The sequence below is a fragment of the Rhinatrema bivittatum genome, chromosome 6 (assembly GCF_901001135.1).
Source record: "Rhinatrema bivittatum chromosome 6, aRhiBiv1.1, whole genome shotgun sequence".
Lineage (NCBI taxonomy): Eukaryota > Metazoa > Chordata > Amphibia > Gymnophiona > Rhinatrematidae > Rhinatrema > Rhinatrema bivittatum.
The window spans coordinates 143,635,353-143,661,496 of record NC_042620.1 but is presented as its reverse complement, the minus strand read 5'-3'; the positions used below and the strand labels follow the sequence as shown (position 1 = coordinate 143,661,496).

At 47.6% G+C, this 26,144-nt stretch overlaps 1 protein-coding gene across 3 annotated transcripts in view; it reads right to left on the bottom strand.

The window, feature by feature from the left end:
- Positions 1-8,782: 8,782 nt before the first annotated feature.
- Positions 8,783-26,144, bottom strand: part of INPP1 (inositol polyphosphate-1-phosphatase) — a 33,144-nt gene continuing 15,782 nt past the window's right edge. For all 3 annotated transcript variants that reach the window (XM_029604909.1, XM_029604908.1, XM_029604907.1), the window contains exons 3-6: positions 14,448-14,508; positions 13,583-13,783; positions 10,164-10,338; positions 8,783-9,381 (exon numbers count right to left, since the gene is read on the bottom strand). In XM_029604909.1, the coding sequence (XP_029460769.1) occupies positions 8,817-9,381; positions 10,164-10,338; positions 13,583-13,783; positions 14,448-14,508 (1,002 nt within the window). In that variant the 3' untranslated portion in view covers positions 8,783-8,816. The remainder of the gene's footprint in view (positions 9,382-10,163; positions 10,339-13,582; positions 13,784-14,447; positions 14,509-26,144) is intronic.

The window sequence follows — 26,144 nt, the reverse complement described above, 5'->3', positions numbered from 1 at the left end:
AGTTCTTGAATGGCTTCCATAATTGGGAAGAAACATGAGGCTTTATGCAAAGAAATCAAAATGGGATCTTTCTTTGGCTCAAACATGGATTCATCCCCTGGTATCCCCAACATCTTCAATGTCTGGGAAATCAGAGCCTGTAACTCATCTCTAAACGCAACATAGTTCTATACGGCTCCAATCCCAGAGGAATTTCCCCATTCTCCAGGGAGTAAGGATCAGCATCATCATCCGTGCCATCCGGGTCCCTGTCGGTGAGACCTGCAACAGGTCTAGGTGTACTCCAACGCTTACCCGCAGCACCAAGCGTGCAGGAATCTGCAGCCTGCAATCCTGAACTGTTAAGATTGTACAGGGTAGAGGACTGCACCTGAAGAAAAGATTTTTGGCCTCCATAGCAAGATACAAATCTTTGGGCTAGGATGACGAAAAGGTGGGTGAAGAGAAGGCTCTGGCAGAAAAGTGGGGAGAGGGAGGGGACAGACTAAGGCTGTCACATCACTTGTATTACAAATGCTCTGGAGTGCACTTTTGAAACCTTCCCCTCTGTTATTTCATGTATGGGATCCCCCTCTAAATATATTGAATAAAATATATTCTGAAGTGCTACCAGTGAAAAGATTTTCTTCCAGAGATGGTACAGTGGTCACATGGGGGCTTCCTTTTAATATGTAAAATGCACATCCCTTGACAGTCATGCTATCCTAACCTTAACCCTAGCCATGCTATCAATATATTTAGAGGGGGCTTTCATACATGAAATAACAGAGGGGAGGATTTCAAACGTTTACTGCAATTCATTACAAATAAATACAAGTGACTGGTTCAGTTTTTAATTCATGCTGAATGTTACAGGATAAAGGAACCATGTAATAATTCCACATTTGTACACATACAATTAGCTTTAACATCTAAACTTAAGTTCACAGAATACTGATGTTTCAAAATAAATCTTTAGGTTTACAAAGCCAACATGTGTAAGTTACCTGCTTCACCATTAGAAATATGAAGTAGTGTACCAACTAATTAAATGTACTTCCCCTACCTCCCCACCAAACAGAATGCATGCACTACTTCTGCTGTTAGCCAATAACAGATTTTAGTGTAGTGCATGACAATATAAAAACATGGGAACTATTACAACTGACTAATGCACCTGTAATATGCAAAAAATCCAGCTTTACACTTGCTCCTTTTATTAAGCATTTATAAATTAGATCTATGAAAAAAATTCCATTTTATATGTAAACAGTGAAAATTGGGAAAATGTGGAACTGTATGCAATTGAATAAAGCCCTTTTCCTGGTATTTTATGATGCCAAGGACTATTTTTTGTTTGCATTGAAAGCAGTGTCTGTATCAAAATATTGTACACTTTAAACTAGAAAAGGTTCTGTATTATTGGTTAAGCTTTTTTGGCATAAAAGTGCATACTTACTATGTAATCTGTGATGCCAGACTGGGCACTGGCTAGATGGTTTGTTTAAAGCAGCACGAAATGCATGGGATGTCAAGAAAGCCACTAGTTTTACATAAAAAGTTCAAAACACAATCCCAACAGTAATGCACTATGGCAGACAGGGAATCTGAACTTTTATATACTGGATTTCATCTTTGTTCCCGTCTTCAGCTTCATTCACCAGGTCACATATGAAGTACATGATTTTATATTATATCTTTTTGGATGTAGTTTACTAAACAGGACACAGACAGGCGCCACTGTAAGTGTTGTGCTTCCGGGATGTGGACCCTTGGTTCAGCGAGGAATGAATGTTCGATCGCTGATTGGCGAGGCCTAGACCAGGACTCTCACAGAGATCTGGATGCAGGTACTTCCAGTAGGTCGTGGACTCAAAGGTGGATGTCCTCAGCAGGTCGTGGAAAGTAAAGCTGAGCTGGCGCCTCCAGCAGGTCGTGGACTCTAAGGTGGATGTCCTCAGCAGGTCGTGGAAAGTAAGGCTGAGCTGGCGCCTCCAGCAGGTCGTGGACTCAAAGGTGGATGTCCTCAGCAGGTTGTGGAAAGTAAAACTGAGCTGGCGCCTCCAGCAGGTCGTGGACTCAAAGGTGGAACAGTTCGGATTAAGGGAGTTGAAGGAAACTCCACAGTCAGTCCGATGGTCGAAAGCCACAGGATACCCCAAAGCCAGTCCAGGGGTCGAAAGCCAGAGAATTCACCAAAGCCGGTCCAAGGGTCAGAAGCCAGAGAATTCGCCAAATCCAGTCCAGGGGTCAGAAGCCAGAGAATTCGCCAAATCCGGTCCAGGGGTCAGAAGCCAGAGAATTCGCCAAATCCGGTCCAGGAGTCAGAAGCCAGAGAAATCACCAAGCCGGTCCAGGAGTCAAAACCACGAATCAAGTACAGGAACCACAAACAGGAACAAGCCAGGAGCCCAGAGGAAGTCAAGGCAAGGTCTGAGGTGCAAGACCTGCCTTTAAATAGCTCCTTCCAGCTGGCATACCAGGGGAGAGCCAATCCCGCTGCAGGAGGTATCCAGCAGCCAATCAGAGGCAACGATGTTAGTCCCTGAAGGGGGGCGGAGCCAGCAACCAGGAAGAGGAGCCGAAACGCCGCGGCCATGTTGTGCTGCGGTCCGCGGCCCCGGACCCACGACTCAGCACCACATCAGGGCAACTGCGGCGGTCTGCCGCGCTGGTAAGCGGCGCCCCTCGGGCGCGGCGTGCCGCGAGCGCGGCTCCTAACAGTACCCCCTCCTTTAGGCCTCCCTCTAGAAGGCTTGGGCTTCTCGGGATGAAGAGCATGAAAGGTCCTGAGAAGATCTTTATCCAAGATATTGGTAGCAGGTTCCCAGGAATTCTCTTCCGGGCCGAAGCCCTCCCAGGCAAGAAGGTACTCCCATGTACGTCCTCGTTTGCGCACATCCAGGACGTCATGGACTCGATAAATGGTATCCTCCTCAGCCCGTACCAACGGAGAAACAGGTGTCTTACGAGAGGGCCAAGTGAGAAGTACGGGCTTCAAAAGGGATACATGAAAGGAATTATGAATACGAAGTGAGGAAGGCAGTCGTAATTGATAAGTCACAGGACCCACTTGTCTAATCACTGGAAAGGGCCCAATGTACCGGGGAGCCAATCTCATGGAGGGAACCCGTAAACGAATGTGTCTGGTACTTAGCCACACTTTGTCTCCGGGAAGGAATCGAGGTGCTGGCCGTCTGTGCCGATCCGCAAATTTCTTGGAAGTGGCGGCTGCCCTTCTTAACATTTGTTGCATATGGATCCATAGTTGTTGAAATTGTAGAGCTGTAACCTGGGCCGCTGGAGAGGCAACAGGCAAGGGTAAGGGTATGGGTGGAGCGGGTTGCTGGCCATAAACGATCGTAAAAGGAGAAGCCCCCGTAGACGTGCAAGTGTGAAAATTGTGAGAGAACTCAGCCCAGGGCAGCAGGGCCGACCAGTCATCCTGTTGAGAATTAACATAAGTTCGTAGGAATTGCTTTAAGGACCGGTTGGTCCGTTCGGACTGCCCGTTGGCCTGGGGGTGGAACGCCGTGGTGAAATCCAGAGCAATGTGGAATTTAGTGCAAAGACTCCGCCAGTATTTTGCAGTGAACTGAGGTCCACGGTCAGAGGTAATGTGCTGTGGAATGCCATGGAGACGAAAAATGTGTAACATGAAGAGCTGAGCCAGACGTGGAGCAGATGGAAGAGCTGGTAGAGGTGTAAAATGAGCCATCTTTGAGAAGCGGTCTATCACAACCCAAATGACCGTATGACCTTCAGAAGGCGGCAGATCAACAATAAAGTCCGTGGAGATGTGAGACCAAGGTGTGGCAGGCACCGGAAGAGGTTGTAACAGCCCCCAAGACCGTCCAGTAGGATCCTTATGTTGAGCGCACGTAGGACAAGACTTTACGTAGGCGCGAATGTCCTTACGCATTCCAGGCCACCAGTAGTGATTCAGCAGGAGGGCAAGCGTACGTTTCTGCCCCGAATGCCCAGCTACCTGGGAATCATGGCCCCATTTCAATACCTTGGTGCGGAGTCTGCGAGGTACCACTGTCTTGCCAACAGGAACCGTAAAAGACGCAGAGAGAATGATGCGAGCAGGATCAATGATGTTTTGAATGGGCTCCAAGATGTCTTCGCTGACAAAAGAGCGCGATAACGCGTCTGCTTTAATGTTTTTGCTGGCGGGTCGATATCGGATCTCAAAATCAAAACGGGTAAAAAAAAAGTGCCCAGCGGGCTTGACGTGGATTGAGCCGCTGAGCCTGCTGTAAATAGATTAGGTTTTTGTGGTCCGTAAAAACCGTGATCGTATGCGGAGGCCCCTCCAGCCACTGGCGCCATTCCTCGAAAGCAAGTTTAATGGCGAGCAACTCTTGGTCGCCTATCGAGTAATTGCGCTCAGCGGGTGAGAACTTCTTCGAAAAGTAAGAGCAGGGATGAGACTTGCCAGAGACAGAAACTTGGCTCAAGACCGCACCGACTCCTACAGTGGACGCATCAACTTCGACAATGAAGGGACGTCTGGGATCCGGGTGATGCAGGCAGGGCTGTTGTAAAAAGGAGTCTTTAAGAGTTTGGAATGCCGCAATAGCGTCCACAGGCCAGGACTTAACATTAGCCCCAGTACGGGTGAGTGCAGTAAGTGGTGCCGCGAGCTTGGAAAAATCTTTGATGAAACTGCGGTAATAGTTGGCGAATCCAAGGAACCGCTGCAGAGCGCGGAGACCAGTTGGTTGAGGCCAGTGCTGTATACATCGTAATTTGGCCGGATCCATCTGAAATCCACGGTGAGATATGATATACCCTAAGAAGGGAACAGATGCAGTCTCGAAAACACATTTTTCTAATTTAGCATATAAATGATTCTCCCGTAGACGTTGCAAAATCAGTAGAACATGGTGACGGTGAGCTGGCAAATCGTTAGAAAAAATTAAGATATCATCTAAATAAACCACCACACAGACGTAAAGTAGATCCCTGAAGATTTCGTTGATGAAGTTTTGGAAGACGGCAGGAGCATTAGTTAAGCCAAACGGCATAACTAAATATTCATAGTGTCCGTCCCTGGTGTTAAAAGCCGTCTTCCACTCGTCACCCTCACGAATCCGAACTAGATTATAGGCGCCACGTAAGTCCAGCTTAGAAAAAATTCGAGCTCCCTGCAACCGGTCAAATAACTCTGTGATGAGAGGTAGCGGGTATCTGTCCTTGATGGTTATAGCATTGAGCCCCCTAAAATCAATGCAAGGTCGTAATGTCCCATCTTTTTTCTTGACAAAAAAAAATCCAGCTCCCGCCGGAGAGGTAGATCTTCGTATAAATCCTTTCTGCAGGTTATCCTGGATATATTCGGACATGGCTAGCGTCTCTGAAACGGATAAGGGATACGTTCTCCCTCGAGGTGGTGTGGATCCCGGAGTCAAATTAATAGCACAGTCGAACTCCCGGTGAGGAGGTAAGATGTCCGCGGCCTCTTTGGAGAATACATCCGCAAATTGTTCATATTGGGAGGGTAATTTCCCTAGGCCAGAGGTACAAATAAAACTCTGTGTGCAAGAAGTTTTATTTAAACATGCTCCCAGACAATTGGATCCCCACTGCTTTAGTTTTAATGTAGTCCAATCAAATTGGGGATTATGGCGCTGTAGCCACAGAATACCCAGAACCACTGGATGAATGGCTTTCTTGAGTACGTAGAACGTAATTTGTTCCCGATGATCTGGTGCAATATGACACTCCAGAGGTTCCGTCTGATGTGTAATGGTCCCTGGTAAAGGATCCCCATGAATAGAGGAGACGACTAATGGTTTGGGACAGGGTCGGGTAGGAATCTGTAGTTGCTCGACTATTTCTTGTAAGATAAATTCTCCGCCGGCCCCGGAATCCACTAGGGCCAAGGTGGTAAATGCATGTCCTTTAACTGTGAGGGTGACAGGTAGCGTAAGTGGGGGAGCTGGAGATGTAAGACCTAGGGTTACTCCCCCCATGGACCCTAGGCTTTGGAGTTTCCCGGTCGGATGGGACAGCCTGCAATCCTATGACCGGAACCTCCACAATAAAGACAAAGTCCTTCTCTACGTCGCCTCTGACGTTCAGCGGGCGACAAGGGACCTCTGCCGAGTTGCATGGGCTCTTCAGTAGTGGTTTCATTAGGATGTAATTCTCGGGTATTTGTGAGAGGCGGAGGTTGAGTGGAGGAATAGGTCAGGCGTCGTCTACCTCCCAGACCCTCCCGGACTCTTTCTTGAATTCGTCGGTCAATTCTGGTGGCTAATTCAATAAGTGAATTTAAAGAAGCAGGAAGTTCCCTGGCCGCCAGTTCATCTTTGATTTTCGTAGATAAGCCCTCCAAATAAATTGTTCGAAGGGTGGCCTCTTCCCACCGAAGCTGTCGCCAAGGTTCGGAATTCAATATTATAATCCATGAGGGCTTGCCCTCCTTGACGAAGGTGTAGGAGGGTAGATCCTGCTGCGGCTTTTTTCCCTGGTTCTTCGAACACCAACCGGAACAATTCCATGAAGCGAGAGAAGTCCTGTAGTACTGGATCAGCGCTCTGCCATAGGGCCGAACCCCATGCTAGAGCTTTGCCATCTAACAATGACAATATGTAGGTGGTTCTGGTTACATCGTCCGGGAAGAGAGAAGATTGTAGCCGGAAATGCATATTGCATTGGTCCAGAAATCCTAAACATAAGCGTGGATCTCCAGCATACCGAGGTGGAACCGGTAAAGGTACAACCGGACGAGGAAATCCTTGCAGCATATGTGTAGTAGGTGCAGTTGGCGGACTGACTGCGGGTGAAGTAGCTTGCGTAGCAACTACAGCGTCTAATCGAGCATTAAGTCGTTCCATGGAGGCGGCCATGGCTTCTAACATACCCTGTTGTTCGACTATTTTCTGTGCCAGGCCGGGAATTGCTCGTAGTGCCGAGGCCTCTGCCGGGTCCATGGCCTTGACTTACTGTTGTGCTTCCGGGATGTGGACCCTTGGTTCAGCGAGGAATGAATGTTCGATCGCTGATTGGCGAGGCCTAGACCAGGACTCTCACAGAGATCTGGATGCAGGTACTTCCAGTAGGTCGTGGACTCAAAGGTGGATGTCCTCAGCAGGTCGTGGAAAGTAAAGCTGAGCTGGCGCCTCCAGCAGGTCGTGGACTCTAAGGTGGATGTCCTCAGCAGGTCGTGGAAAGTAAGGCTGAGCTGGCGCCTCCAGCAGGTCGTGGACTCAAAGGTGGATGTCCTCAGCAGGTTGTGGAAAGTAAAACTGAGCTGGCGCCTCCAGCAGGTCGTGGACTCAAAGGTGGAACAGTTCGGATTAAGGGAGTTGAAGGAAACTCCACAGTCAGTCCGATGGTCGAAAGCCACAGGATACCCCAAAGCCAGTCCAGGGGTCGAAAGCCAGAGAATTCACCAAAGCCGGTCCAAGGGTCAGAAGCCAGAGAATTCGCCAAATCCAGTCCAGGGGTCAGAAGCCAGAGAATTCGCCAAATCCGGTCCAGGGGTCAGAAGCCAGAGAATTCGCCAAATCCGGTCCAGGAGTCAGAAGCCAGAGAAATCACCAAAGCCGGTCCAGGAGTCAAAACCACGAATCAAGTACAGGAACCACAAACAGGAACAAGCCAGGAGCCCAGAGGAAGTCAAGGCAAGGTCTGAGGTGCAAGACCTGCCTTTAAATAGCTCCTTCCAGCTGGCATACCAGGGGAGAGCCAATCCCGCTGCAGGAGGTATCCAGCAGCCAATCAGAGGCAACGATGTTAGTCCCTGAAGGGGGGCGGAGCCAGCAACCAGGAAGAGGAGCCGAAACGCCGCGGCCATGTTGTGCTGCGGTCCGCGGCCCCGGACCCACGACTCAGCACCACATCAGGGCAACTGCGGCGGTCTGCCGCGCTGGTAAGCGGCGCCCCTCGGGCGCGGCGTGCCGCGAGCGCGGCTCCTAACAGTAAGGAGGCTTGTTGTTCCGCCAGGAGAAAATATCCCCCTGTTTAAACCAAAATAAGAGATGTTACCACCTGGCTTATTTTGAAGACCCCAGTGTAGTTATTGGGAGCAACTATTCTATGCTGATGCAACAAAATCTGATATGAACCTGCTGTACCTCACTGTACAGAAAGACACACCGATCTTACTTTCTGTTCTGCTGTGGCTAATACAAAATAGTTGCTGCCAGCAGCAGCATGAAATTGCTTAGAGGTTTAGCTATTTCATAACCCATGTGGATAGAGGTTTTAGTTAAGTTTCCTGGCTTAATACTAAAACTGCCTTAAATTTTCAGCATGCGAGGTCTTAAGGTACCATACTGCATTTTCATGTCGCTCATACCCGATGTTACAAATAAAGCTTCTCATAGCTAGCTAGTAATCAAGGGTCACGTGCAAACCTTAACGCGAAAACAAATCTGCTAGCAGAGAGCCCTATTCTATGCTTGCACGCTCTCATTTTCACCTACTTGCCACAAAACACTGCGGGCAAAATGCCCCAAAAATCATAAGCATTCAATGAAGAGAAGACACCTGTGTTCTCCCATGTGCTAAATTCAGGGATAGGCATCAAAGAGTGCCAGTAGTAAAATAAAACAATCTCTTGGAATTCTACTAGTGACAGCCTCATGATTGGGGAGGAGGGAGAGGGGTCACATGTCGCGTGCAAAAGGAGACTAGCAGGAAAAAAAAAAAGTTGGTTCTCCCTGTAAAAGAGTGCACTGACATTTAGCAGAAATGCTATCGGTTGTATCTTTTCCTGTATCAACATTTATCCAAATGTAATAAATTAAAAAGAAATGTTAACACATAAGGGCAAACAGTGCTGACATATCCTCATTAACCTTTTTATTGCAATGCATATTTTATTGGTCAAGCTTTTCTGATACAAGGCTTAAAAAGACTTCTAAGTGTTCCTTGTTTCTGAAAGCTAGAAGCCCTCCTTTGTTGGCCCACTTGCTTGCACCATGATTCTCTGCATCTTGGACATTATATACCAGGTATGGCATTTCCAGTTTGGTCTCTCCTTTCTTTATTCTTTTCAAGCAATCTTCCCAGTTCACTACTCCCCCTCCTAAAGCCATCAGTATGGCATGAGGAGCACAGGAGTCCCATTTAAATGTATTATCCGCTGTGATCAAACAGATATCAACCAGACCTAGCACAGCGCAGAGGTTCATGTAACCAGCTCCAGCTGAAAAGTGCAGTTTCTCGCCACACAGATCAGATAGAACTGACCTGAGCTTCTCTGATTCATTTGAGCCGGTGACAACTGAAAAATCTTGACATTCGTACTGTATTTCCCCACTGTCTGGATGACGACGTATGTAGCAAATGCTTTCTTCTTCATGCTCATCAGAAGCGGAAAGCTGACTGGAAAAAAATTTGGTGCCCTTGTAGGAAATGCCCCAGCAGTACTCTCCTTCCCACCTACAGAAGGAAAGCAAAGCATTTTAAATGAAAATATTCAGTGTTAGCTCTTTGGGGAGAGGAGGGGGCGGTTGGTGGCACAAGGAGACAAATAAGAAAAATAGGTAAGTAATCAGGTAGCAGACATTCAGCATAATATACATTTCTTATATACCCTTTCAAACTCCTCTGATCTGGGAGCATCCATCATGCATCAGTAAATTTCTATTCAGTAGAACATAAACGTGCTTAGTGATAATAAAATGGCGTGCTCTAGGCCAGCTCAAGAAATCTAAGCTACGATGGGAGGTCTGCTTTAAAATATCACATTTAATTGCAAGGAATACATTTCAGAAAATGATCTGCTTCCATGAGTAGTAATGGTAATAAAAGCCATATCTATTTCACCATAGCTGGAGAACTTGAAAGATGGATCAAACATAACAGGTAGACACTCAAGCTGCTACATCTGAACCTACTGCACATCACCAGCTCATGCAGTTCAACTCAAACTAACACCACCATCTGAATGGAAAGGAGGTATAAAGTCAAAAGCTAGACACGTAAATTTGTTTTTCCTCAGTCTGCACCCATGTTCCTTGGCTGCAGATACAAACTTGAAAGTATCTCTTAAAAGCTCTCTCCCATCAAAAAAAAGGTTGAATCTAGGGAGGAATGGGTAGGTCATTTTAGCGTGCTCAGGAGAAAGCAACTGTCTAATAAAGGTGATGTTCAACACAAATAACTGGGATATGTTCATCCTGTGTCATATTATATACTGTATCTTCAAGGCCTGTTCATACCTGGATGATTTTGGATCATGTGAGGCAAACGGTTGGTTGATCACACCCATCACAGGTATCCCAGTACTCAGCTCAAACACTCCAATTAAAACGGTTACACACTGAAGGCCATGCGAGTATATTCCATGGATTGGTACACTATCTGCACATCCTTTTATATATTGGTGAGTTGAGTCTAAAAGACAAAGAGAAACATAAATAACTGATCTCCCTTGTACAAAAGATCTTTGCCCTGAGCTGAAGATGTCTGCTGTGTTTACAATACGGTCAGGGGTGGCTCAGAGCAATCTGCTTCCTGAGGCGAAGGATGAAATGGCGCCCCCTCCCCCATGGTGCGGTGCAGGTGAAATCACCAAGAGGGCTAGGGCAGGGGGAAGGCAATGGAGGGTGAAGTGACCTGCCCAAGGTCACAAGGAATGGCAATAGGATTTGAACCCTGGCGTCCCTTGCTTGCAGTTCACTGCTCTAACCTCTCAGTTTTTGGGCCTGTTATTTTTTTGTTCTCGGTCTTTGGTGTCCCCGCTTGGGGGCGCAGGAGAAATGTTTAATGGGGCAGGGTGGCCTTTGGCCGCCCCTCCCTCTGAACCTAAAAATAGGACTCCTCCGTTCCCTATTGCCTGCCTCCCACCCTTCTCTAGGATCTGCCCCGTAGGGGTGAGAGAGGTTGGTGAATGGTGGGAGTCTGTGTGTGTGACACACTCTCTCTTAGGGCTGATACAAGGGTATTAGATGCCCTAGACAAACCTTACAGGCTTTCATTTCCCCTTCCCCCCGCAAACAATTAAAACTTATGCATTCTTTTCCATTTTAAAATGTATTAACCACTTCCCCAATCTAAAAAAGGCAGATTGCATATGGAAAATAGACAAAGTACAAAGTAAAAATATCACTTATTCTTTTTTGTTTCTAGTGTAAAAGACTATTTCCTGATTTTTTGCAGATGTAAAAATTTGTTGAAAATCTTAATAAAATATAAATTATAAAAAAAAAAATATATCACTTATAACTTCTATATTATATTTGCATACACTGCAAAAAAAAAAAAAAAGACACTTTCAATAATACGTTTAATAGACTTAATAAACGACCTTTCTCATAGTAATCAAGGTGGTTTACTGGAACCCATATGGTATTACGCCAGGAATAAACTAAACTATAATCCCAATATAATAAGCCTTCCATATCATAACTGTCAGCACTCAACCTATGAAAAAGCCATACTGCAAATATTAAATCAGGCCCTAAACACAATACACCTCCTATTAAGAAAACAGATTAAAGCCAGGTTGTTGTAAATCCCTACACAAAAACTACATAGTAGCAGAATACCTAACCTCAGTCACACATGCAGATCACAGATAGACTCTCACCAAATACATAATAAAGAGACCATAAAATATAAATTGAAACGTGCAGACAAAAACTGAACTGGAAATCACAAGAAGCCAAACTCTGTAACTACGCAATGCAAACACAATCAAGAAATATAAAACATTAAACACACCAATAAAAAGAATATCAAATCCACTGATAAATAGAACAGCAAATTAAAAACACACATAAAAATGTGCTATTTCAAAACTAACAATTAAAACTAACAAGGATAAAAAGAAAAAATCTCCCCCTCTCCATACCTGGGAACTTTAGATTTCCAGTGCTCCTGGGATTGTCATAGATTGGAGGAGGGCTCCCAAACTAACCTCTCTCACACACATAAATACAGGTACTCTCATATACATGTGTGCAGGCACTCTCTCTCTCAGCACACACAAACAAACACACACACCCCCCTCACCTACTCACCCTCTCATACACATACCCTCTCATATATACGAGCACACCCCCCCCCCCCCCCACCTCTCATGCACACACATACACCCACTCATCCGGACACACACCCATCCACACCCTCCCTTTCATATACAAACCCACTCATACATACCCGCACCCCACACATACACATACCCTCTCATACACAGGCAATCACTCTCACAGGGCCAGTCTCTTTTACACACAAATTTTCAACCTTTTCTCTGGCTGCACAGCAGGGCCTCTTCTGCTGCCAGCTGCAGGGGAAAACGCTGGCGGCACCGTAGGCCCTTTGCTGGTGCTGGCTATGGAGGAAATGCTGGTGGCACCTCAGAGGCTCTTCTTCAGCCGCTGGATTGTCCTTTTACTGGCAGGGAGTGGGAACCCTGCCAGCAGGTCACAGTTCCGCACCACCCCGGGACCTTTCTTTTGCTGGTGGAGAGTGCAAACCCCGCCAGCATATCACTTCTCCACGCCGCCCGCACTGCAGGTTCTCATGCCAGCAGAGTTGTTGGTCTGAATGGTGAGGTGGCTGTGGCAGGAAGGTTTCAGAGGGCAATTTTGCAGCCTCATAATCTTGCTGCCTGAGGTGGTCCCCTCACCCTGCCTCATTATAGAACTGCCCCTGAATACGGTACTCAGCTAGTACTGGTTACAGAAGTTAAACAATATTATTAATCCTCTTAGATTCAATTTCTTAGTCTGACAACTATTAGGCCCAAAAAGAAAAAAAAAATGAATGGAATAAATCTGCCATTGGGATTACACTAATGCTTTTATGATAAAGTTACTATACTTCACAGGAAACATTTTTACAACCACCTTGCCTTCCAGTGTGTCTTGTCAGAACTCTCTCAGTTTCACAGAAGCAGAGTAGCTAAATGAATGAAAATATACTTGCATGACCGCTTTCTATTGTGTTATATTCCTTCTATTTTCTGTCCTAAAATATTTGTAGACATTGAGAGAATAAAGTAGTCTCAGTTTTCCCAGAATTGTCCAGACAATTCAAGTTCATTACTCACATGAGAGGGAGGGTAACAACATCTCCTGCAAGACTTAACCCCTCCATGCTGTTTTAGCATCAGATGGTTACACCTGTGCTCAGGCTCTGGGTAAGATGAAGTGGTAGAACAGCCCTAGCCCAGCAGACATGACAAACTAGATTCACTAGGGCACAACAACCCTATGTGGGGCCGGTCCAGATTTATTTATTTATTTTTAAAAGCCCCAAATCTACTCTTCAGCTATTCAAATAGCATAAACTTATTGCAGTTCCTGATGAGGATCAGATTTATATACACAAATACACAAGGGCTTTCTGCTTGGGAGATTTATATATGGAAATCATCTAGACATGGTTATTTAGCGAGCAGCTGTCATGAACCTTAAGCATTGTCAGCAATTATATTTAGAAAAAAATGGTATTTTTGCTTTAAGCATGTTGTAAAACAGGACATTTGCTTTCAGCTCACACTGTAAATTCCTGCAATGTAATGATATTCAATAAAACCAGTTGTAAATAGTTCAGTGGCCTTTGCAACAAAATTTTGGATGGTATATTGGGCCCACACTGACCAATGAAAACTGATTTATATTTGTCAACTTACCTATAGGATCCACCCATATTCCCAAGCTGTCCGGTGGTATATCTAGTTTCACTGCATCTAGCACTGGGTCTGTAACTGGGATATCTTGGTGCACAACTCTTGCCAGCACCTCAGCTGCCACCTCTTTACCATTGAGGACCTGAGTCAGGAGATCTGCAGTTTCCTCCTCTGTGGGACACACTGTAACTGTAATCACATCTCCTGAAAAAAAAGAGAGAGAGACACATGCAGTTTCACACACAAGGGAACAATCCCGTCAGGAACCAGGCTGCATCAAACATTATTCTGTAGACAGGATGGTGCTAGAATGGTTAGCCGTCAAGGAATCTACCATTCTCATCCATCCACTTCATCACAAGGACAACAGGCAGCAACAATAGTTGAAGGTTTGATAATGGGCACTACTGCATATGTTTCAATATGTACACTACATGTCCAATGTGTCTCCCAGAGGGCAAAGATGCTCCATATAATCAGACCCTTGTTGAGATTTAAAGCAAACTGAAGATGTTGCAAGGAGAAAGGTAAAGGAATTCACTAAACCTTTGTGGCTTAGCCTAACAGTTGCTCCCTGCTCCATTAGTTCTCACAGCGCAAAATCAGAACTGGCCACCCAGTGAGGCTATAATGCCACAAGTCTGGGTGCAGCTATCTGATCTCTCTCCATTTTCCAAATTAAAATGACGGTCCTTTGGCTGACAGGCCAAGACCAAGAGATTTTCCTTCAAAACACAAAATTCAGAAGATTGTGCACACAGGAACTAAAGCAAAAGCATAAAAATTAGAAAATGTGTGATGACTGCAAGGAAAATCCTGAAAATAAAATGAAACAAAACAAAAACATAAAGATGCAGATGATACTTACCCATCTCATTAGTAAATTGATTTGCTTCCTCTCCAAAAATATTGCATACTAAACCTGGAAACTAAAAGCAAAAAAGAATTTCAGGTTTAGTGTTCAGGCACACTCTGCTTCCAGGAAAGCGGAAGAGGGGATTTGTAGTAAGCACAGAAATTCAGACTCTCACGAATCAGATCAGAAAGAAAGCAGACCATGGCATTCCTTCCATGAGTAGTAGTGCTTTTTGGACATGGGGGGAACTGGTGCATGTAGACTGGCACAGTGAGATTACCTGAATGCACATTACCACGTAAAGTCTAATGAAATGAGAGCAATTCAGCTTATTTAAACTTTGTGCTTTTCAGGGTGATTTACACAGAAGCTACCACAGCCATTTCTAGATGTGCCACTTCCTTAGGTGCTAGAAACATTTGTTGGTAGAGCTGTCCACTCTGTACCACAACCCTGCTTTGTAATACTGTGGTACAATATTTCACACTCTTAATAAACCACCTTTAATCATTGTCATAGGTAGCATGCAATGTCATTCCAACTATTCTGACTGCCATCTCCTCTAAAATGTTGGCTGGGTATTGCAAGCATTAATAAAAAACTTGCAATGCAAGACAGGAAATACATGTCAGCCCACAAACGGGCCAATACAGTACAATGTGCTCCGGTGGAGCACACTGTTAGCCCGGGTTTGGATGCGTGTTTGACACGCTAGCTTTACCCCTTATACAGTAAGGGGTAACAGCGCGTCGAAAACGTGCTTCCAACCCCCCCCCCCCCCCCCCCCCCCGAAACTAGTAGCGCCCGCAACATGCAAATGCATGTTGATGGCCCTATTAGTTATTCTCGCGCGATACAGAAAGCAAAATGTGCAGCCAAGCCGCACATTTTAATTTCTGCCGGCACCGGGGAAGTGTACAAAAAAGCAGAAAAAACTGCTTTTCTGTACACTCTCCGACTTAATATCAAAGCGATATTAAGTCAGAGGCCCCAAAATTAAAAAAAGAATTTTAAATCGGCCGGCGGCCCGTGGGTTGGAAGACGGACGCTCAATTATGCCGGTGTCCGTTTTCCGAACCCATGGCTGTCAGCGGGCTCGAGAACCAACGCCGGAAAAATTGAGCGTCGGCGGTCAAACCCGCTGACAGCCGCCGCTCCTGTCAAAAAAGAGGCGGGCCCTAATTTGTATCTTCCTCCACCCTGAATCGCCCGCTCTCCCGTGACTTTTACTGAATCGGCCTGAATGTTTGAAAATACTCCTGATGCATGACAGCTCAGACCTGGGGGCTGGTACCGGCAGGATGGCTTGCCCTACATCTCTCTTCGGCAGTTGGCAGATAGTCTCCACCAGCCACCTGGTGTCTCTCCATACATCTGTGATTTGTGAAGGCATAACCTTCAAGATTTATTACACCACCCATGACCTTTTTCAGATTCTTAAGAGCATGACATGGGTGGTGGGAGAAGGAAAGGAAAAATGAATAAGTGGGGTGAATAAAAGCAGTAGCAACATTGCTATTAATGACAGCCTTTGAAGTATGCCCAATACATCATGTATGGGTCCTGGCAAAAGTAGCTAGCCTGTCACTGTCATCTAGGATATTATATTTTGTATAATTCATAATTTCTTAGATGGACTCTTGCACTCCTTTGGAGTAATATGCAGACAGGTTATCATAACCACTATTTCCTCCTTACAAAAAATACACAAACTTTGAATTTTGGGGTACCACTACCTAAGGATGAAGATAAAGTATAGCCAACAGGATAAGATCAAGCCTTTCCCCAACCTCCTTTTAGAATTATAAAGGGATTTCTTTCCAATATGCAAAATGTCAATTGACAGCAACTGAATTAAACGATTTTCCCTTTCAGAATGTATTTTAAAAAAGGCTTGGTTTAAGGCTCTTCTTGCTTAACCACTCCTATCGGTAAAATGGGTACTGCTGTGCTGCCCTCCTAAGGGCCTCAGGAAGACACAGACACAAAAGCATAAATTTAGCAAGTGCAGTGTAAAACCCCCACAGAAGAAAAGTTCCCTCCGAGGCCGCTCCGCGCGCGCATGTTATAAAATCGGGTGTACATTTGTGCACGCCGGGTAGTGCGCACAAATGTACCCCGCGCGCGCTTCTCTTAAAATCTCCCCCTGAGTGAACTGTTTCAAGTATTGTGGGGTCAACAGTTTACCTACAGATCATGTTTTCTGCAGGGGGTAATCTATTATACTGGATTTGGATAATTCTTACATGAGCTTTCGAGACTATGGGTCCCTTTTTAAAATGGTAGTGTACAGCAACTTATTATCACCACATTTGTTATAATTGTACCAACCTCTTAATACAAGTAATGTACTTCAAGTCACCCCACTTTCAGTAGCTTAAGGTCTTCTGTGGTAAGCAAACTAATGGAATCACTGCTAAAACAGAGGACTGTGCAATTTTTGGGATCCAATGGATTGCAAGATCCGAGGCAGCATGGTTTTACCAGAGGTAAATCTTGTCAGACGAATCTGATCAATTTCTTTTATTGGGTGACCAGAGAGTTGGATCAAGGAAGAGCGCTAGATGAAGTGTACTTGGATTTCAGCAAGGCCTTTGACACGATTCTGCACAGAATGTTGCAGTTGGGTGCTGCAGTCAGGATAGTGGTCCCTTGGGCCGGTCTACCCAGGGTGACAGGGTAGGCCGGGAGGCGGAGCCACAGGCTGGCGGTGTTCACCCGGGAACCAGGAGCCCCCCAGGAGGAGCCCGTAGGGTCCTGGAACCTTGGGACTTGGGAGAACGCTCAGAGTCAATAGCAGATAAAGCCTGGGCAGGGAGTGTAGTAAGAAAAGTCCAAAGAGAGAAAGATAGTTTGTAGGCCAGCAATGCAGGTCGAGGGCCAGCTGATGACAGGACAGCGGGCGGCAGCGATACCTGTAGCAAGCCGGACCGTGAGGCAGGGGTTGTAGATTACTGGACCGGAAACCAGCTGAAGGCTGAGATAGAATCAATGGCAGGCTGTGAACTGGAGCATGCTGTAGACTGGAACGGAGTCTGTAGCTGGCTGTGAACTGGAGCAGGCTGTAGACTGGAACGGAGTCTGTAGCTGGCTGTGAACTGGAGCAGGCTGTAGACTGGAACGGAGTCTGTAGCAGGCTGTGAACTGGAACAGGCTGTAGACTGGAATGGAGTCTGTAGCTGGTTGTGCAGTGAAGCAGGCTGTAGCGGAGTCGGGAACGGACCAAGGTCAGAGGCAGGCGGCAGGCTGAAGCGAAGTCAGGAGCGGACCGAGGTCGGAGGCAGGCGGCAGGCTGAAGCGAAGTCAGGAACGGACCAAGGTCGGAGGCAGGCGGCAGGCTGAAGCGAAGTCAGGAACGGACCAAGGTCGGAGGCAGGCGGCAGGCTGAAGCGAAGTCAAAGGCAATCCAAAGGTCAAGTCAGGAGCGAGGAACAGACGAAGCGCAACTCAGAGCTACTAGGCAGTAGTGAACCTCGTTGCAAGGCAAAGAGAAGGCGTCCGGACGCCGGTTATATCAGGCTTAGGGCGTGGCGTCATTAGCACAGGCGGGGCCAGACTTCCGGGAGCTGTGCGCACATAGTGTGCGTCCTCACGCGCGCGCGAGGCAGCGGGGAGACGGGCAAGCAATGGCGGACGCCACGAGGAACCGGCAGAGCCGCAGGAGTCCCGGGCATGCGGAACACGGCGTTTCCAGCAGCAGAGGTGAGCACTGTTCAGAGCAAAAGAAGGGGAAGCGGTGGAGACCGCAACAGTACCCCCCCCTTTACGGCCCCTCTTGAGAGGACCTGGTTTTCCTGGATGGTCCTGATGGAACTGTTGCAAAAGGCTTTTGTCAAGGATATTGCGGCTGGGTTCCCAGGTGTTATCCTCGTCACCGCAGCCCTCCCACGCCAGTAGGTATTCCCATCTACGGTTGTGGAAGCGGACAACGAGAACCTCTTGCACTTGATACGTGGGGTCATCGTCGATGGCAGTAGCCGTAGGATCCTGAGGCGTGCGATGATACCGAGAGAGGACCACAGGCTTAAGCAGAGACACATGAAAGACATTGTGGATTCGGAGAGAAGAAGGTAATCTCAGCCGATATGACACCAGACCCACTCGCTCAGCAACCCGAAATGGCCCACAGAACTTGGGTGCGAATCTCCGGGATGGGAGCCGGAGGTGGATGTTCTTGGTGCTGAGCCAGACTCGATCCCCGGGCTGGTAGGTGGGAGCTGGTCGTCGGTGGCGGTCGGCCGCTTGCTTGTCGGACACGGCCGAGCGGTGTAGCTGCCTCTGAGTCGTGTGCCACAATGTCTGTAGTTGCCGAGCCGTTATCTGAACGGCCGGTGAGGCGCTGGGGGCCTCCAGCGGCAGTGGAGGTCTCAGCGGTTTCCCGTAAACCAGGTGGAATGGGGATTTGCTGGTAGCAGCGTGAACTTGATTGTTGTACGCGAACTTGGCCCACAGCAAGCGTTCAGACCAATTGTCCTGTCTCTCGTTGATGAAGGCCCGGACATAAGCCTTCAGTGTCCGATTCATTCTCTCGGTCTGTCCATTGCTCTGCGGGTGGAAGGCTGTGGAGAAACTGAGCTTTACCTTAAAGCATCTGCAGAGGGCTCTCCAATAGCGGGCAACGAACTGAGGACCCCTGTCTGAGACTATGTCTTGAGGAAGACCATGTAGCCTGAAGACATGCTGGGCAAAGAGACGGGCCAGTTCGGGCGCTGAAGGAAGTTTCGGTAGAGGGACTAGGTGCACCATCTTTGAGAAGCGGTCAACGGTGACCCAGATGACCGTATGCCCACAAGACGGGGGTAAGTCCACTACGAAGTCCGTAGCTATGTGGGTCCATGGTTCGGTGGGGACCAGTAATAGCTGTAGAAGGCCACAAGGAGACCCAGGACTGGGCTTCTGGCATGCGCAGGTGGGGCACGAACTTACATAGGAGAAGACATCCCGCCGGATGTTGGGCCACCAATAGAAATGATTGACAAGCTCTAAGGTCCTTTCGCGTCCAGCGTGTCCTCCGATGAGGGAGTCATGAGCCCAGCGTAAAGCAGTTAGCCGATCCCGGCGAGGGAGCATAGTCCTATCCTGGAAGAGGACTGTCAACGCAGACAGGCGGACTTTAGTCGGGTCCAGGATAAATTGAGGAGGTTCTTGATCCTCCTCGGCGCAAGTAGTGCGAGAAAGAGCATCCGCTCGGAGGTTCTTGGCCGCTGGGCGGTATTGTAGAACGAAGTCGAAACGACTGAAAAACAAAGCCCAGCGGGCTTGACGGGGGTTCAGTCGTTGAGCCTGTGACAGGAACTCCAGGTTCTTGAGATCCGTGTATACGGTAGTGGTATGCCGGGATCCCTCGAGCCACTGCCTCCACTCTTCAAAGGCAAGTTTTATCGCCAGGAGCTCTTTGTCCCCGATGGAGTAATTGCTCTCGGCTGGAGAAAACTTCCTGGAGAAGTAAGAGCAGGGAAGGAGTTGGCCAGAGTCGGAGTGTTGGCTGAGAATCGCCCCTACCGCGATACTGTAGGCGTCGACCTCCACGATGAATGGTCTGGAGGGATCCGGATGCTGGAGGCAGACATCAGAGAGAAATGCCTCTTTGAGGTCAGAGAAGGCTGCCACCGCAGCGTCAGGCCAGTTCTTGGCGTCAGCTCCCTTGCGGGTCAGGGCCGTGAGTGGGGCCACTCGGTGCGAGTAACGCGGGATAAAGTGTCTATAAAAATTAGCGAAGCCCAGAAACCGCTGGAGGGCCTTGAGTCCCGTGGGCTGGGGCCACTTGGTAATGGCCGCTACTTTCTCTGGGTCCATGCGGAAGCCGGTAGAGGAGATGATGTAGCCCAAGAAGGGCAGAGTCTCAGCCTCGAATATACACTTCTCCAGCTTGGCATACAAGTGGTTGTCTCGGAGGACCTGAAGAACCTGCGTGACGTGATGGCGATGGGAGTCCACATCTTTAGAAAAGATGAGCACGTCGTCTAGGTAGACTATGACATGTGAATGGAGCATCTCCCGGAGAACCTCATTCATGAGGTGTTGAAAGACGGCGGGGGCATTGCAGAGCCCAAAGGGCATCACCAGGTACTCATAATGCCCGTCCCTGGTGTTGAACGCCGTCTTCCATTCGTCCCCTGGGCGTATGCGGACGAGGTTATAGGCCCCTCTGAGATCCAGCTTCGTGAAGATACGAGCACCTTGGAGGCGATCCAGAAGCTCAGGGATGAGCGGGAGAGGATACCGATCCCGCTTGGTGATGGCGTTTAGGCCGCTGTAATCGATACACGGCCGGAGGGAGCCATCCTTCTTGGCCAAAAAGAAGAATCCGGCGCCAGCCGGTGAGCGAGACGGGCGGATGAACCCCTTGGCTAGGTTCTCTGTGATATACTGGGACATCGCCTTTGTTTCTGGTAGTGACAAAGGATACACTCGGCCACGAGGAGGCGTGGTGCCCGGCAGAAGATCGATGGGACAATCGAACGGCCGGTGCTGGGGAAGGATCTCCGCCATCTCCTTGGAGAAGACGTCTTGAAAGCCTTGGTACGGTTCAGGGAGGAGTTGCGAGGAGCAGAGGTGCAGAGGCCTAGGCGGACGTGGGAGGTGTAGACAGCGTTCAAAACAGGCAGGACCCCAGCGGACCAGCTGGAAGTCATCCCATTGGATCACGGGAGAATGCTGACGTAACCAAGGAAGTCCCAACACTAGCGGGTGCACCGCTCATTCTAGGACGAGCAGGGAGATCTCCTCTGAGTGGAACAGGCCTGTTTGCAGAGTCACTGGGGCCGTGGAGCAAGTGATAACCCCCGGGAGCAAGGTCCCTCGGATCGAGGAGATCCACAGAGGAGGATCATTCTGTAGTGTAGGCAGGGCAAGCTGAGTCACCAGATCGGCCACAATAAAGTTCCCCTCAGCTCCAGAATCAATGAAGGCACGAATCTGGATCTCCCCACCAGGGTATTTCAGGGTTACTGGTAGCGTGCAGAGAGGAGCTGATCCAGTAGCGCCTAGGTGTAGCTCCTCAGTGTAACCTAGGCACGAGCATTTCCCGGACGCTCAGGGCATGAAGAAAGAAAATGTCCTTTGCCCCCACAATAGAGGCAGAGGCCCAGAGAGCGCCGTCTCCTCCTTTCTTCCGGGGTGAGTGGAGACCTGCCCAGTTGCATAGGTTCCGTCGTAGGCATAGCAGAAGGAAGGACCTTGGGCCGTTTGGCGGAGGCACGGTGTGAGTTCTGCGACTTGAGCGAGTCTCTCTATCCCGCTGCTGGAGACTGCGATCCACTCTACCAGCAACGTCCATTAGATCATTTAAATCCTCAGGAAGCTCCCGACCTGCCAGTTCATCTTTGATTCGGCCTGCCAAGCCCTCGAGGAAAATCCCCTTCAGGCAATCATCTTGCCAAGCGAGTTCCATGGCCAGGGTTTGGAAGTCTATAATATAGTCGGACACCGGGCGTGTCCCTTGTCGAAGGTGTAGGAGCTCCGAGGCCGCGGTGGATCGACGTGCAGGGTCATCAAAGGCCAGGCGGAAGTTAAGGAGGAAGTCTTGTAGGTTCTGTAGCAGGGGGTCGGAACATTCCCACAAGGGTGAAGCCCAGTCGAGGGCCTTGCCATCCAGCAAGGAGAAGATAAAGGCTACCTTGGCTGCATCAGAGGGAAATTGGGATGGCAGCAAAGTGAAACGCACTTGACACTGGTTCAGGAAGCCACGACATGCCTTGCTGTCCCCAGCGTACCGGGTAGGCGTGGGCAGCTGAGTACTTGAAGTGGATGCAGATGCAGGAGGCAACTGCCGAGTGGAAGCCTCAAGGCGAGAGACCAACTGTTCCACCGTGGCAGCGAGAGAGTCAATGCAGTGTTGTTGTTGCTGGAGACGTTGAGCCATCCCCGGAATGGCCTGTAAGCTTGGAGTCTCCGCCGAGTCCATGGCCTTGCAAACTGTTGCAGTTGGGTGCTGCAGTCAGGATAGTGGACCCTTGGGCCGGTCTACCCAGGGTGACAGGGTAGGCCGGGAGGCGGAGCCACAGGCTGGCGGTGTTCACCCGGGAACCAGGGTCCTGGAACCTTGGGACTTGGGAGAACGCTCAGAGTCAATAGCAGATAAAGCCTGGGCAGGGAGTGTAGTAAGAAAAGTCCAAAGAGAGAAAGATAGTTTGTAGGCCAGCAATGCAGGTCGAGGGCCAGCTGATGACAGGACAGCGGGCGGCAGCGATACCTGTAGCAAGCCGGACCGTGAGGCAGGGGTTGTAGATTACTGGACCGGAAACCGGCTGAAGGCTGAGATAGAATCAATGGCAGGCTGTGAACTGGAGCAGGCTGTAGACTGGAACGGAGTCTGTAGCTGGCTGTGAACTGGAGCAGGCTGTAGACTGGAACGGAGTCTGTAGCAGGCTGTGAACTGGAACAGGCTGTAGACTGGAATGGAGTCTGTAGCTGGCTGTGCAGTGAAGCAGGCTGTAGCGGAGTCGGGAACGGACCAAGGTCGGAGGCAGGCGGCAGGCTGAAGCGAAGTCAGGAACGGACCAAGGTCGGAGGCAGGCGGCAGGCTGAAGCGAAGTCAAAGGCAATCCAAAGGTCAAGTCAGGAACGAGGAACAGACGAAGCGCAACTCAGAACTACTAGGCAGTAGTGAACCTCGTTGCAAGGCAAAGAGAAGGCGTCCGGACGCCGGTTATATCAGGCTTAGGGCGTGGCGTCATTAGCACAGGCGGGGCCAGACTTCCGGGAGCTGTGCAGCGGGGAGACAGGCAAGCAATGGCGGACGCCACGAGGAACCGGCAGAGCTGCAGGAGTCCCGGGCATGCGGAACGCGGCGTTTCCAGCAGCGGAGGTGAGCACTGTTCAGAGCAAAAGAAGGGGAAACGGTGGAGACCGCAACACAGAAGACTTATAAATAAATTGTGCACCCCTGCTATGGATCATGGAGTAACTGACTAAGGTTAGAAACTGGCTGAGTGAAAGGTGACAAAGGGTAGTGGTAAATGGAGTTTTCTCTGAGGAGGAGGTGTTACTAGTGGTGCATCTCAGGGTTTGGATCTTAGACCAGTTCTTTTCCACAGTTTTGTGAGTGACATCATGTCTTTTTGCTGATGATACCAAAATCTGTAACAGGGTGGGCATCCAAGAAGGTACGGAAAACATGAGGAGGGTTTCTAGTGAAGCTCGAGGATTGGTCTAAGGTCTGGCAGCTACAATTTAATGCTAATAAATGCAGAATAATGCATTAAGGATGAAGAACCCAAGGGAAAGGTACAGTATTGAAGGCGAAATTCTTCTAAGAAAAAGGAAGAGCAGGATCTGGGGATAATATTATCTGATGATCTTAAGTTGGCCAAACAGGTAGATAAAGTGACGGTAAAAGCCAAAAAGCTGCTTGGCTACATAGGGAGAGAAATGGTCAGCAGAAAAAGGGAGGTGATATTGCCCCTTATATGTCCCTGGTGAGACCTCGCTTGGAATACTGTGTACAGTTCTAGAGACTGCACCTTCCAAAGTACACTTTTAAAAGACGGATTTTTAAAGTTACATGTCTTAAAAAAATTGAAACCTCTACTCCACACTAACGGTTTTAGAATTGTTTTACAGGCCTTAATTTTAACCAAATTGGATTATTGTAATGCTCTGTTATTGGAGCTCCCAGCATCCACTATTCACCCATTACAATTACTACAGAACGCTGCCGCGAGACTCCTGACAATTACAAAAAAATATGATCATATAACCCCAATTTTAAAGGAACTACATTGGTTGCCCATCTTTTTTAGAATAACATATGACACTAATTTTAATCCACAAAACAATTTTTAATGATAAAATCGAATGGTTCAACGCTGCCCTACACTTACACACTCCCCAGCGTAACCTGCGATCTGCAGGGAAAGGACTTTTATCAATTCCATCACCCAGATCTGCACATTTGAATATGGTAAGGGAGAGAGCACTATCACTGGCAGGCCCAGGTTTATGGAATGAATTACCTTCTGACTTACGGCTAGAAGTGAATACACAGACTTTTAAAAAGAATTGTAAAACTTGGTTATTTTTACAAGCCTTTACCTAATGAGCTTGCATAAATGAAGGTTTCAGGTTTTTCATTTTATTTTAAATTTTTAGTTCTGCCGATGTATTTTATTTTATGTCCATTTGTATTTATCTCCTATTTAAAATTGTTTCAATTTTGATGTACAGTATTTTATACTGATTTTATGAGATTTAGATGTTTTTTAGTTACCCTATGATTTGTTTTATGGATGTTTGAAAATGTATGTTTATGAATGATTTTATATGACATCATTATTTGTACTGTAAACTGGTGTGAAGCTACCACGAACATCGGTATACAAAAGTAAATAAATTAAATAAATAAACAAAAGGATATAAACAGGATGGAGCTGGTCTAGAGGGTGGCTACTAAAATGGTCAGTGGTGTTTGTACTAAAGTATATGGGGATAGACTTAAAGATCTAAACATGTATACCCTAGAGGAAAGGCGAGATAGGGGAGATATGATAGAGACATTCAAATATCTCAAAGGCTTCCATGGACAGAAGGAGTAATCTTAGGAAATACTTCTTTACAGAGTGGGTGGTGCATGAATTCAAGAAAGCATGGGATACATACAAGGGATCTCTAAAGAAGTGATGAGAATTACTGGTATAATGCTAAATTAATTGGATGGATGGTCAGATTGGATGGGCCATATGGTCTTTATCTGCCGTATTATTTCTTTGTTTCTAAGGCTCCTTTACCCCACTACCAGAGGCTGTGAGAGTTGCTCTTGCAGTGTCCCCAGCCAATCCAGAGAGTGGAAAACCTGACTTGGGAATCAAACTGGTGGGCACCACCATGCTGGGGGACCATGGCACTGAGCCACCAGGTCTGCCTCAGTTTGTAAAGTTTCCATGTTTTGTGCAGTGCGCAAGATGGTATTATAGTACCAAACGGCTGAGAAGGCCCTCTTAGGGCATCCAGTTTGCCCAGTTGCCCCTGCCCACCAAGATCCTACTTTATCTCTCTCACCACTCTCATTTGTATCTGCCCCAAACATGCTACAGTTCTGTCATGGTTCTGGTTACCACCATCCCTGCTGGTAAGCAATCCCATATAACTACTCTCCTACATATCTAAACAAATAAAACTGCACTGACTGTAGAATGAGGAGGAAGGCTACTTATGGGCATGAGTTTTCAGCAGCCTCATCTCCTTTCTTTTACTCCACAGGGATTTCACAACAAAAAAAGGTAAGTAGCTTGGGTTTCGTCTACGTAATCTCATAAGACCTATTCAGGTTGCCCCCGTGACTATGAACAATTTGCCCCAGTGACTATGAACAATTTACAAATGATATTAGAGGCCCAATTTATGCAAGTTTATTTGATGCTTATTCATTGCAGATATCCTGAAAAGCAAACTAGCTGTAGGGTACCCATGACAAGTTTGGAAAGCCCTGTCATGGTTCCCTCTGACAGGGCTGTACTTTAGGTAGAACTGCAAAGAGCAGGTTATTTTTCAGTTTTTAATATATTGGGCTCAATATTCAAATCTAAATGGATAAGACCTATCTGGCTAACTTACAGGGGATATTCAGCTGCATGGCTATGCTGTTGAATATCCATGTATAAAAATTTGCCACTTAGCTAGATAAGTTAGTCCTGATCTATGCAAGTTTAACATATCCAATGAACTTAACTGGATTAGCATGAATATCACTACTTATCTGGCTAAGTTAAT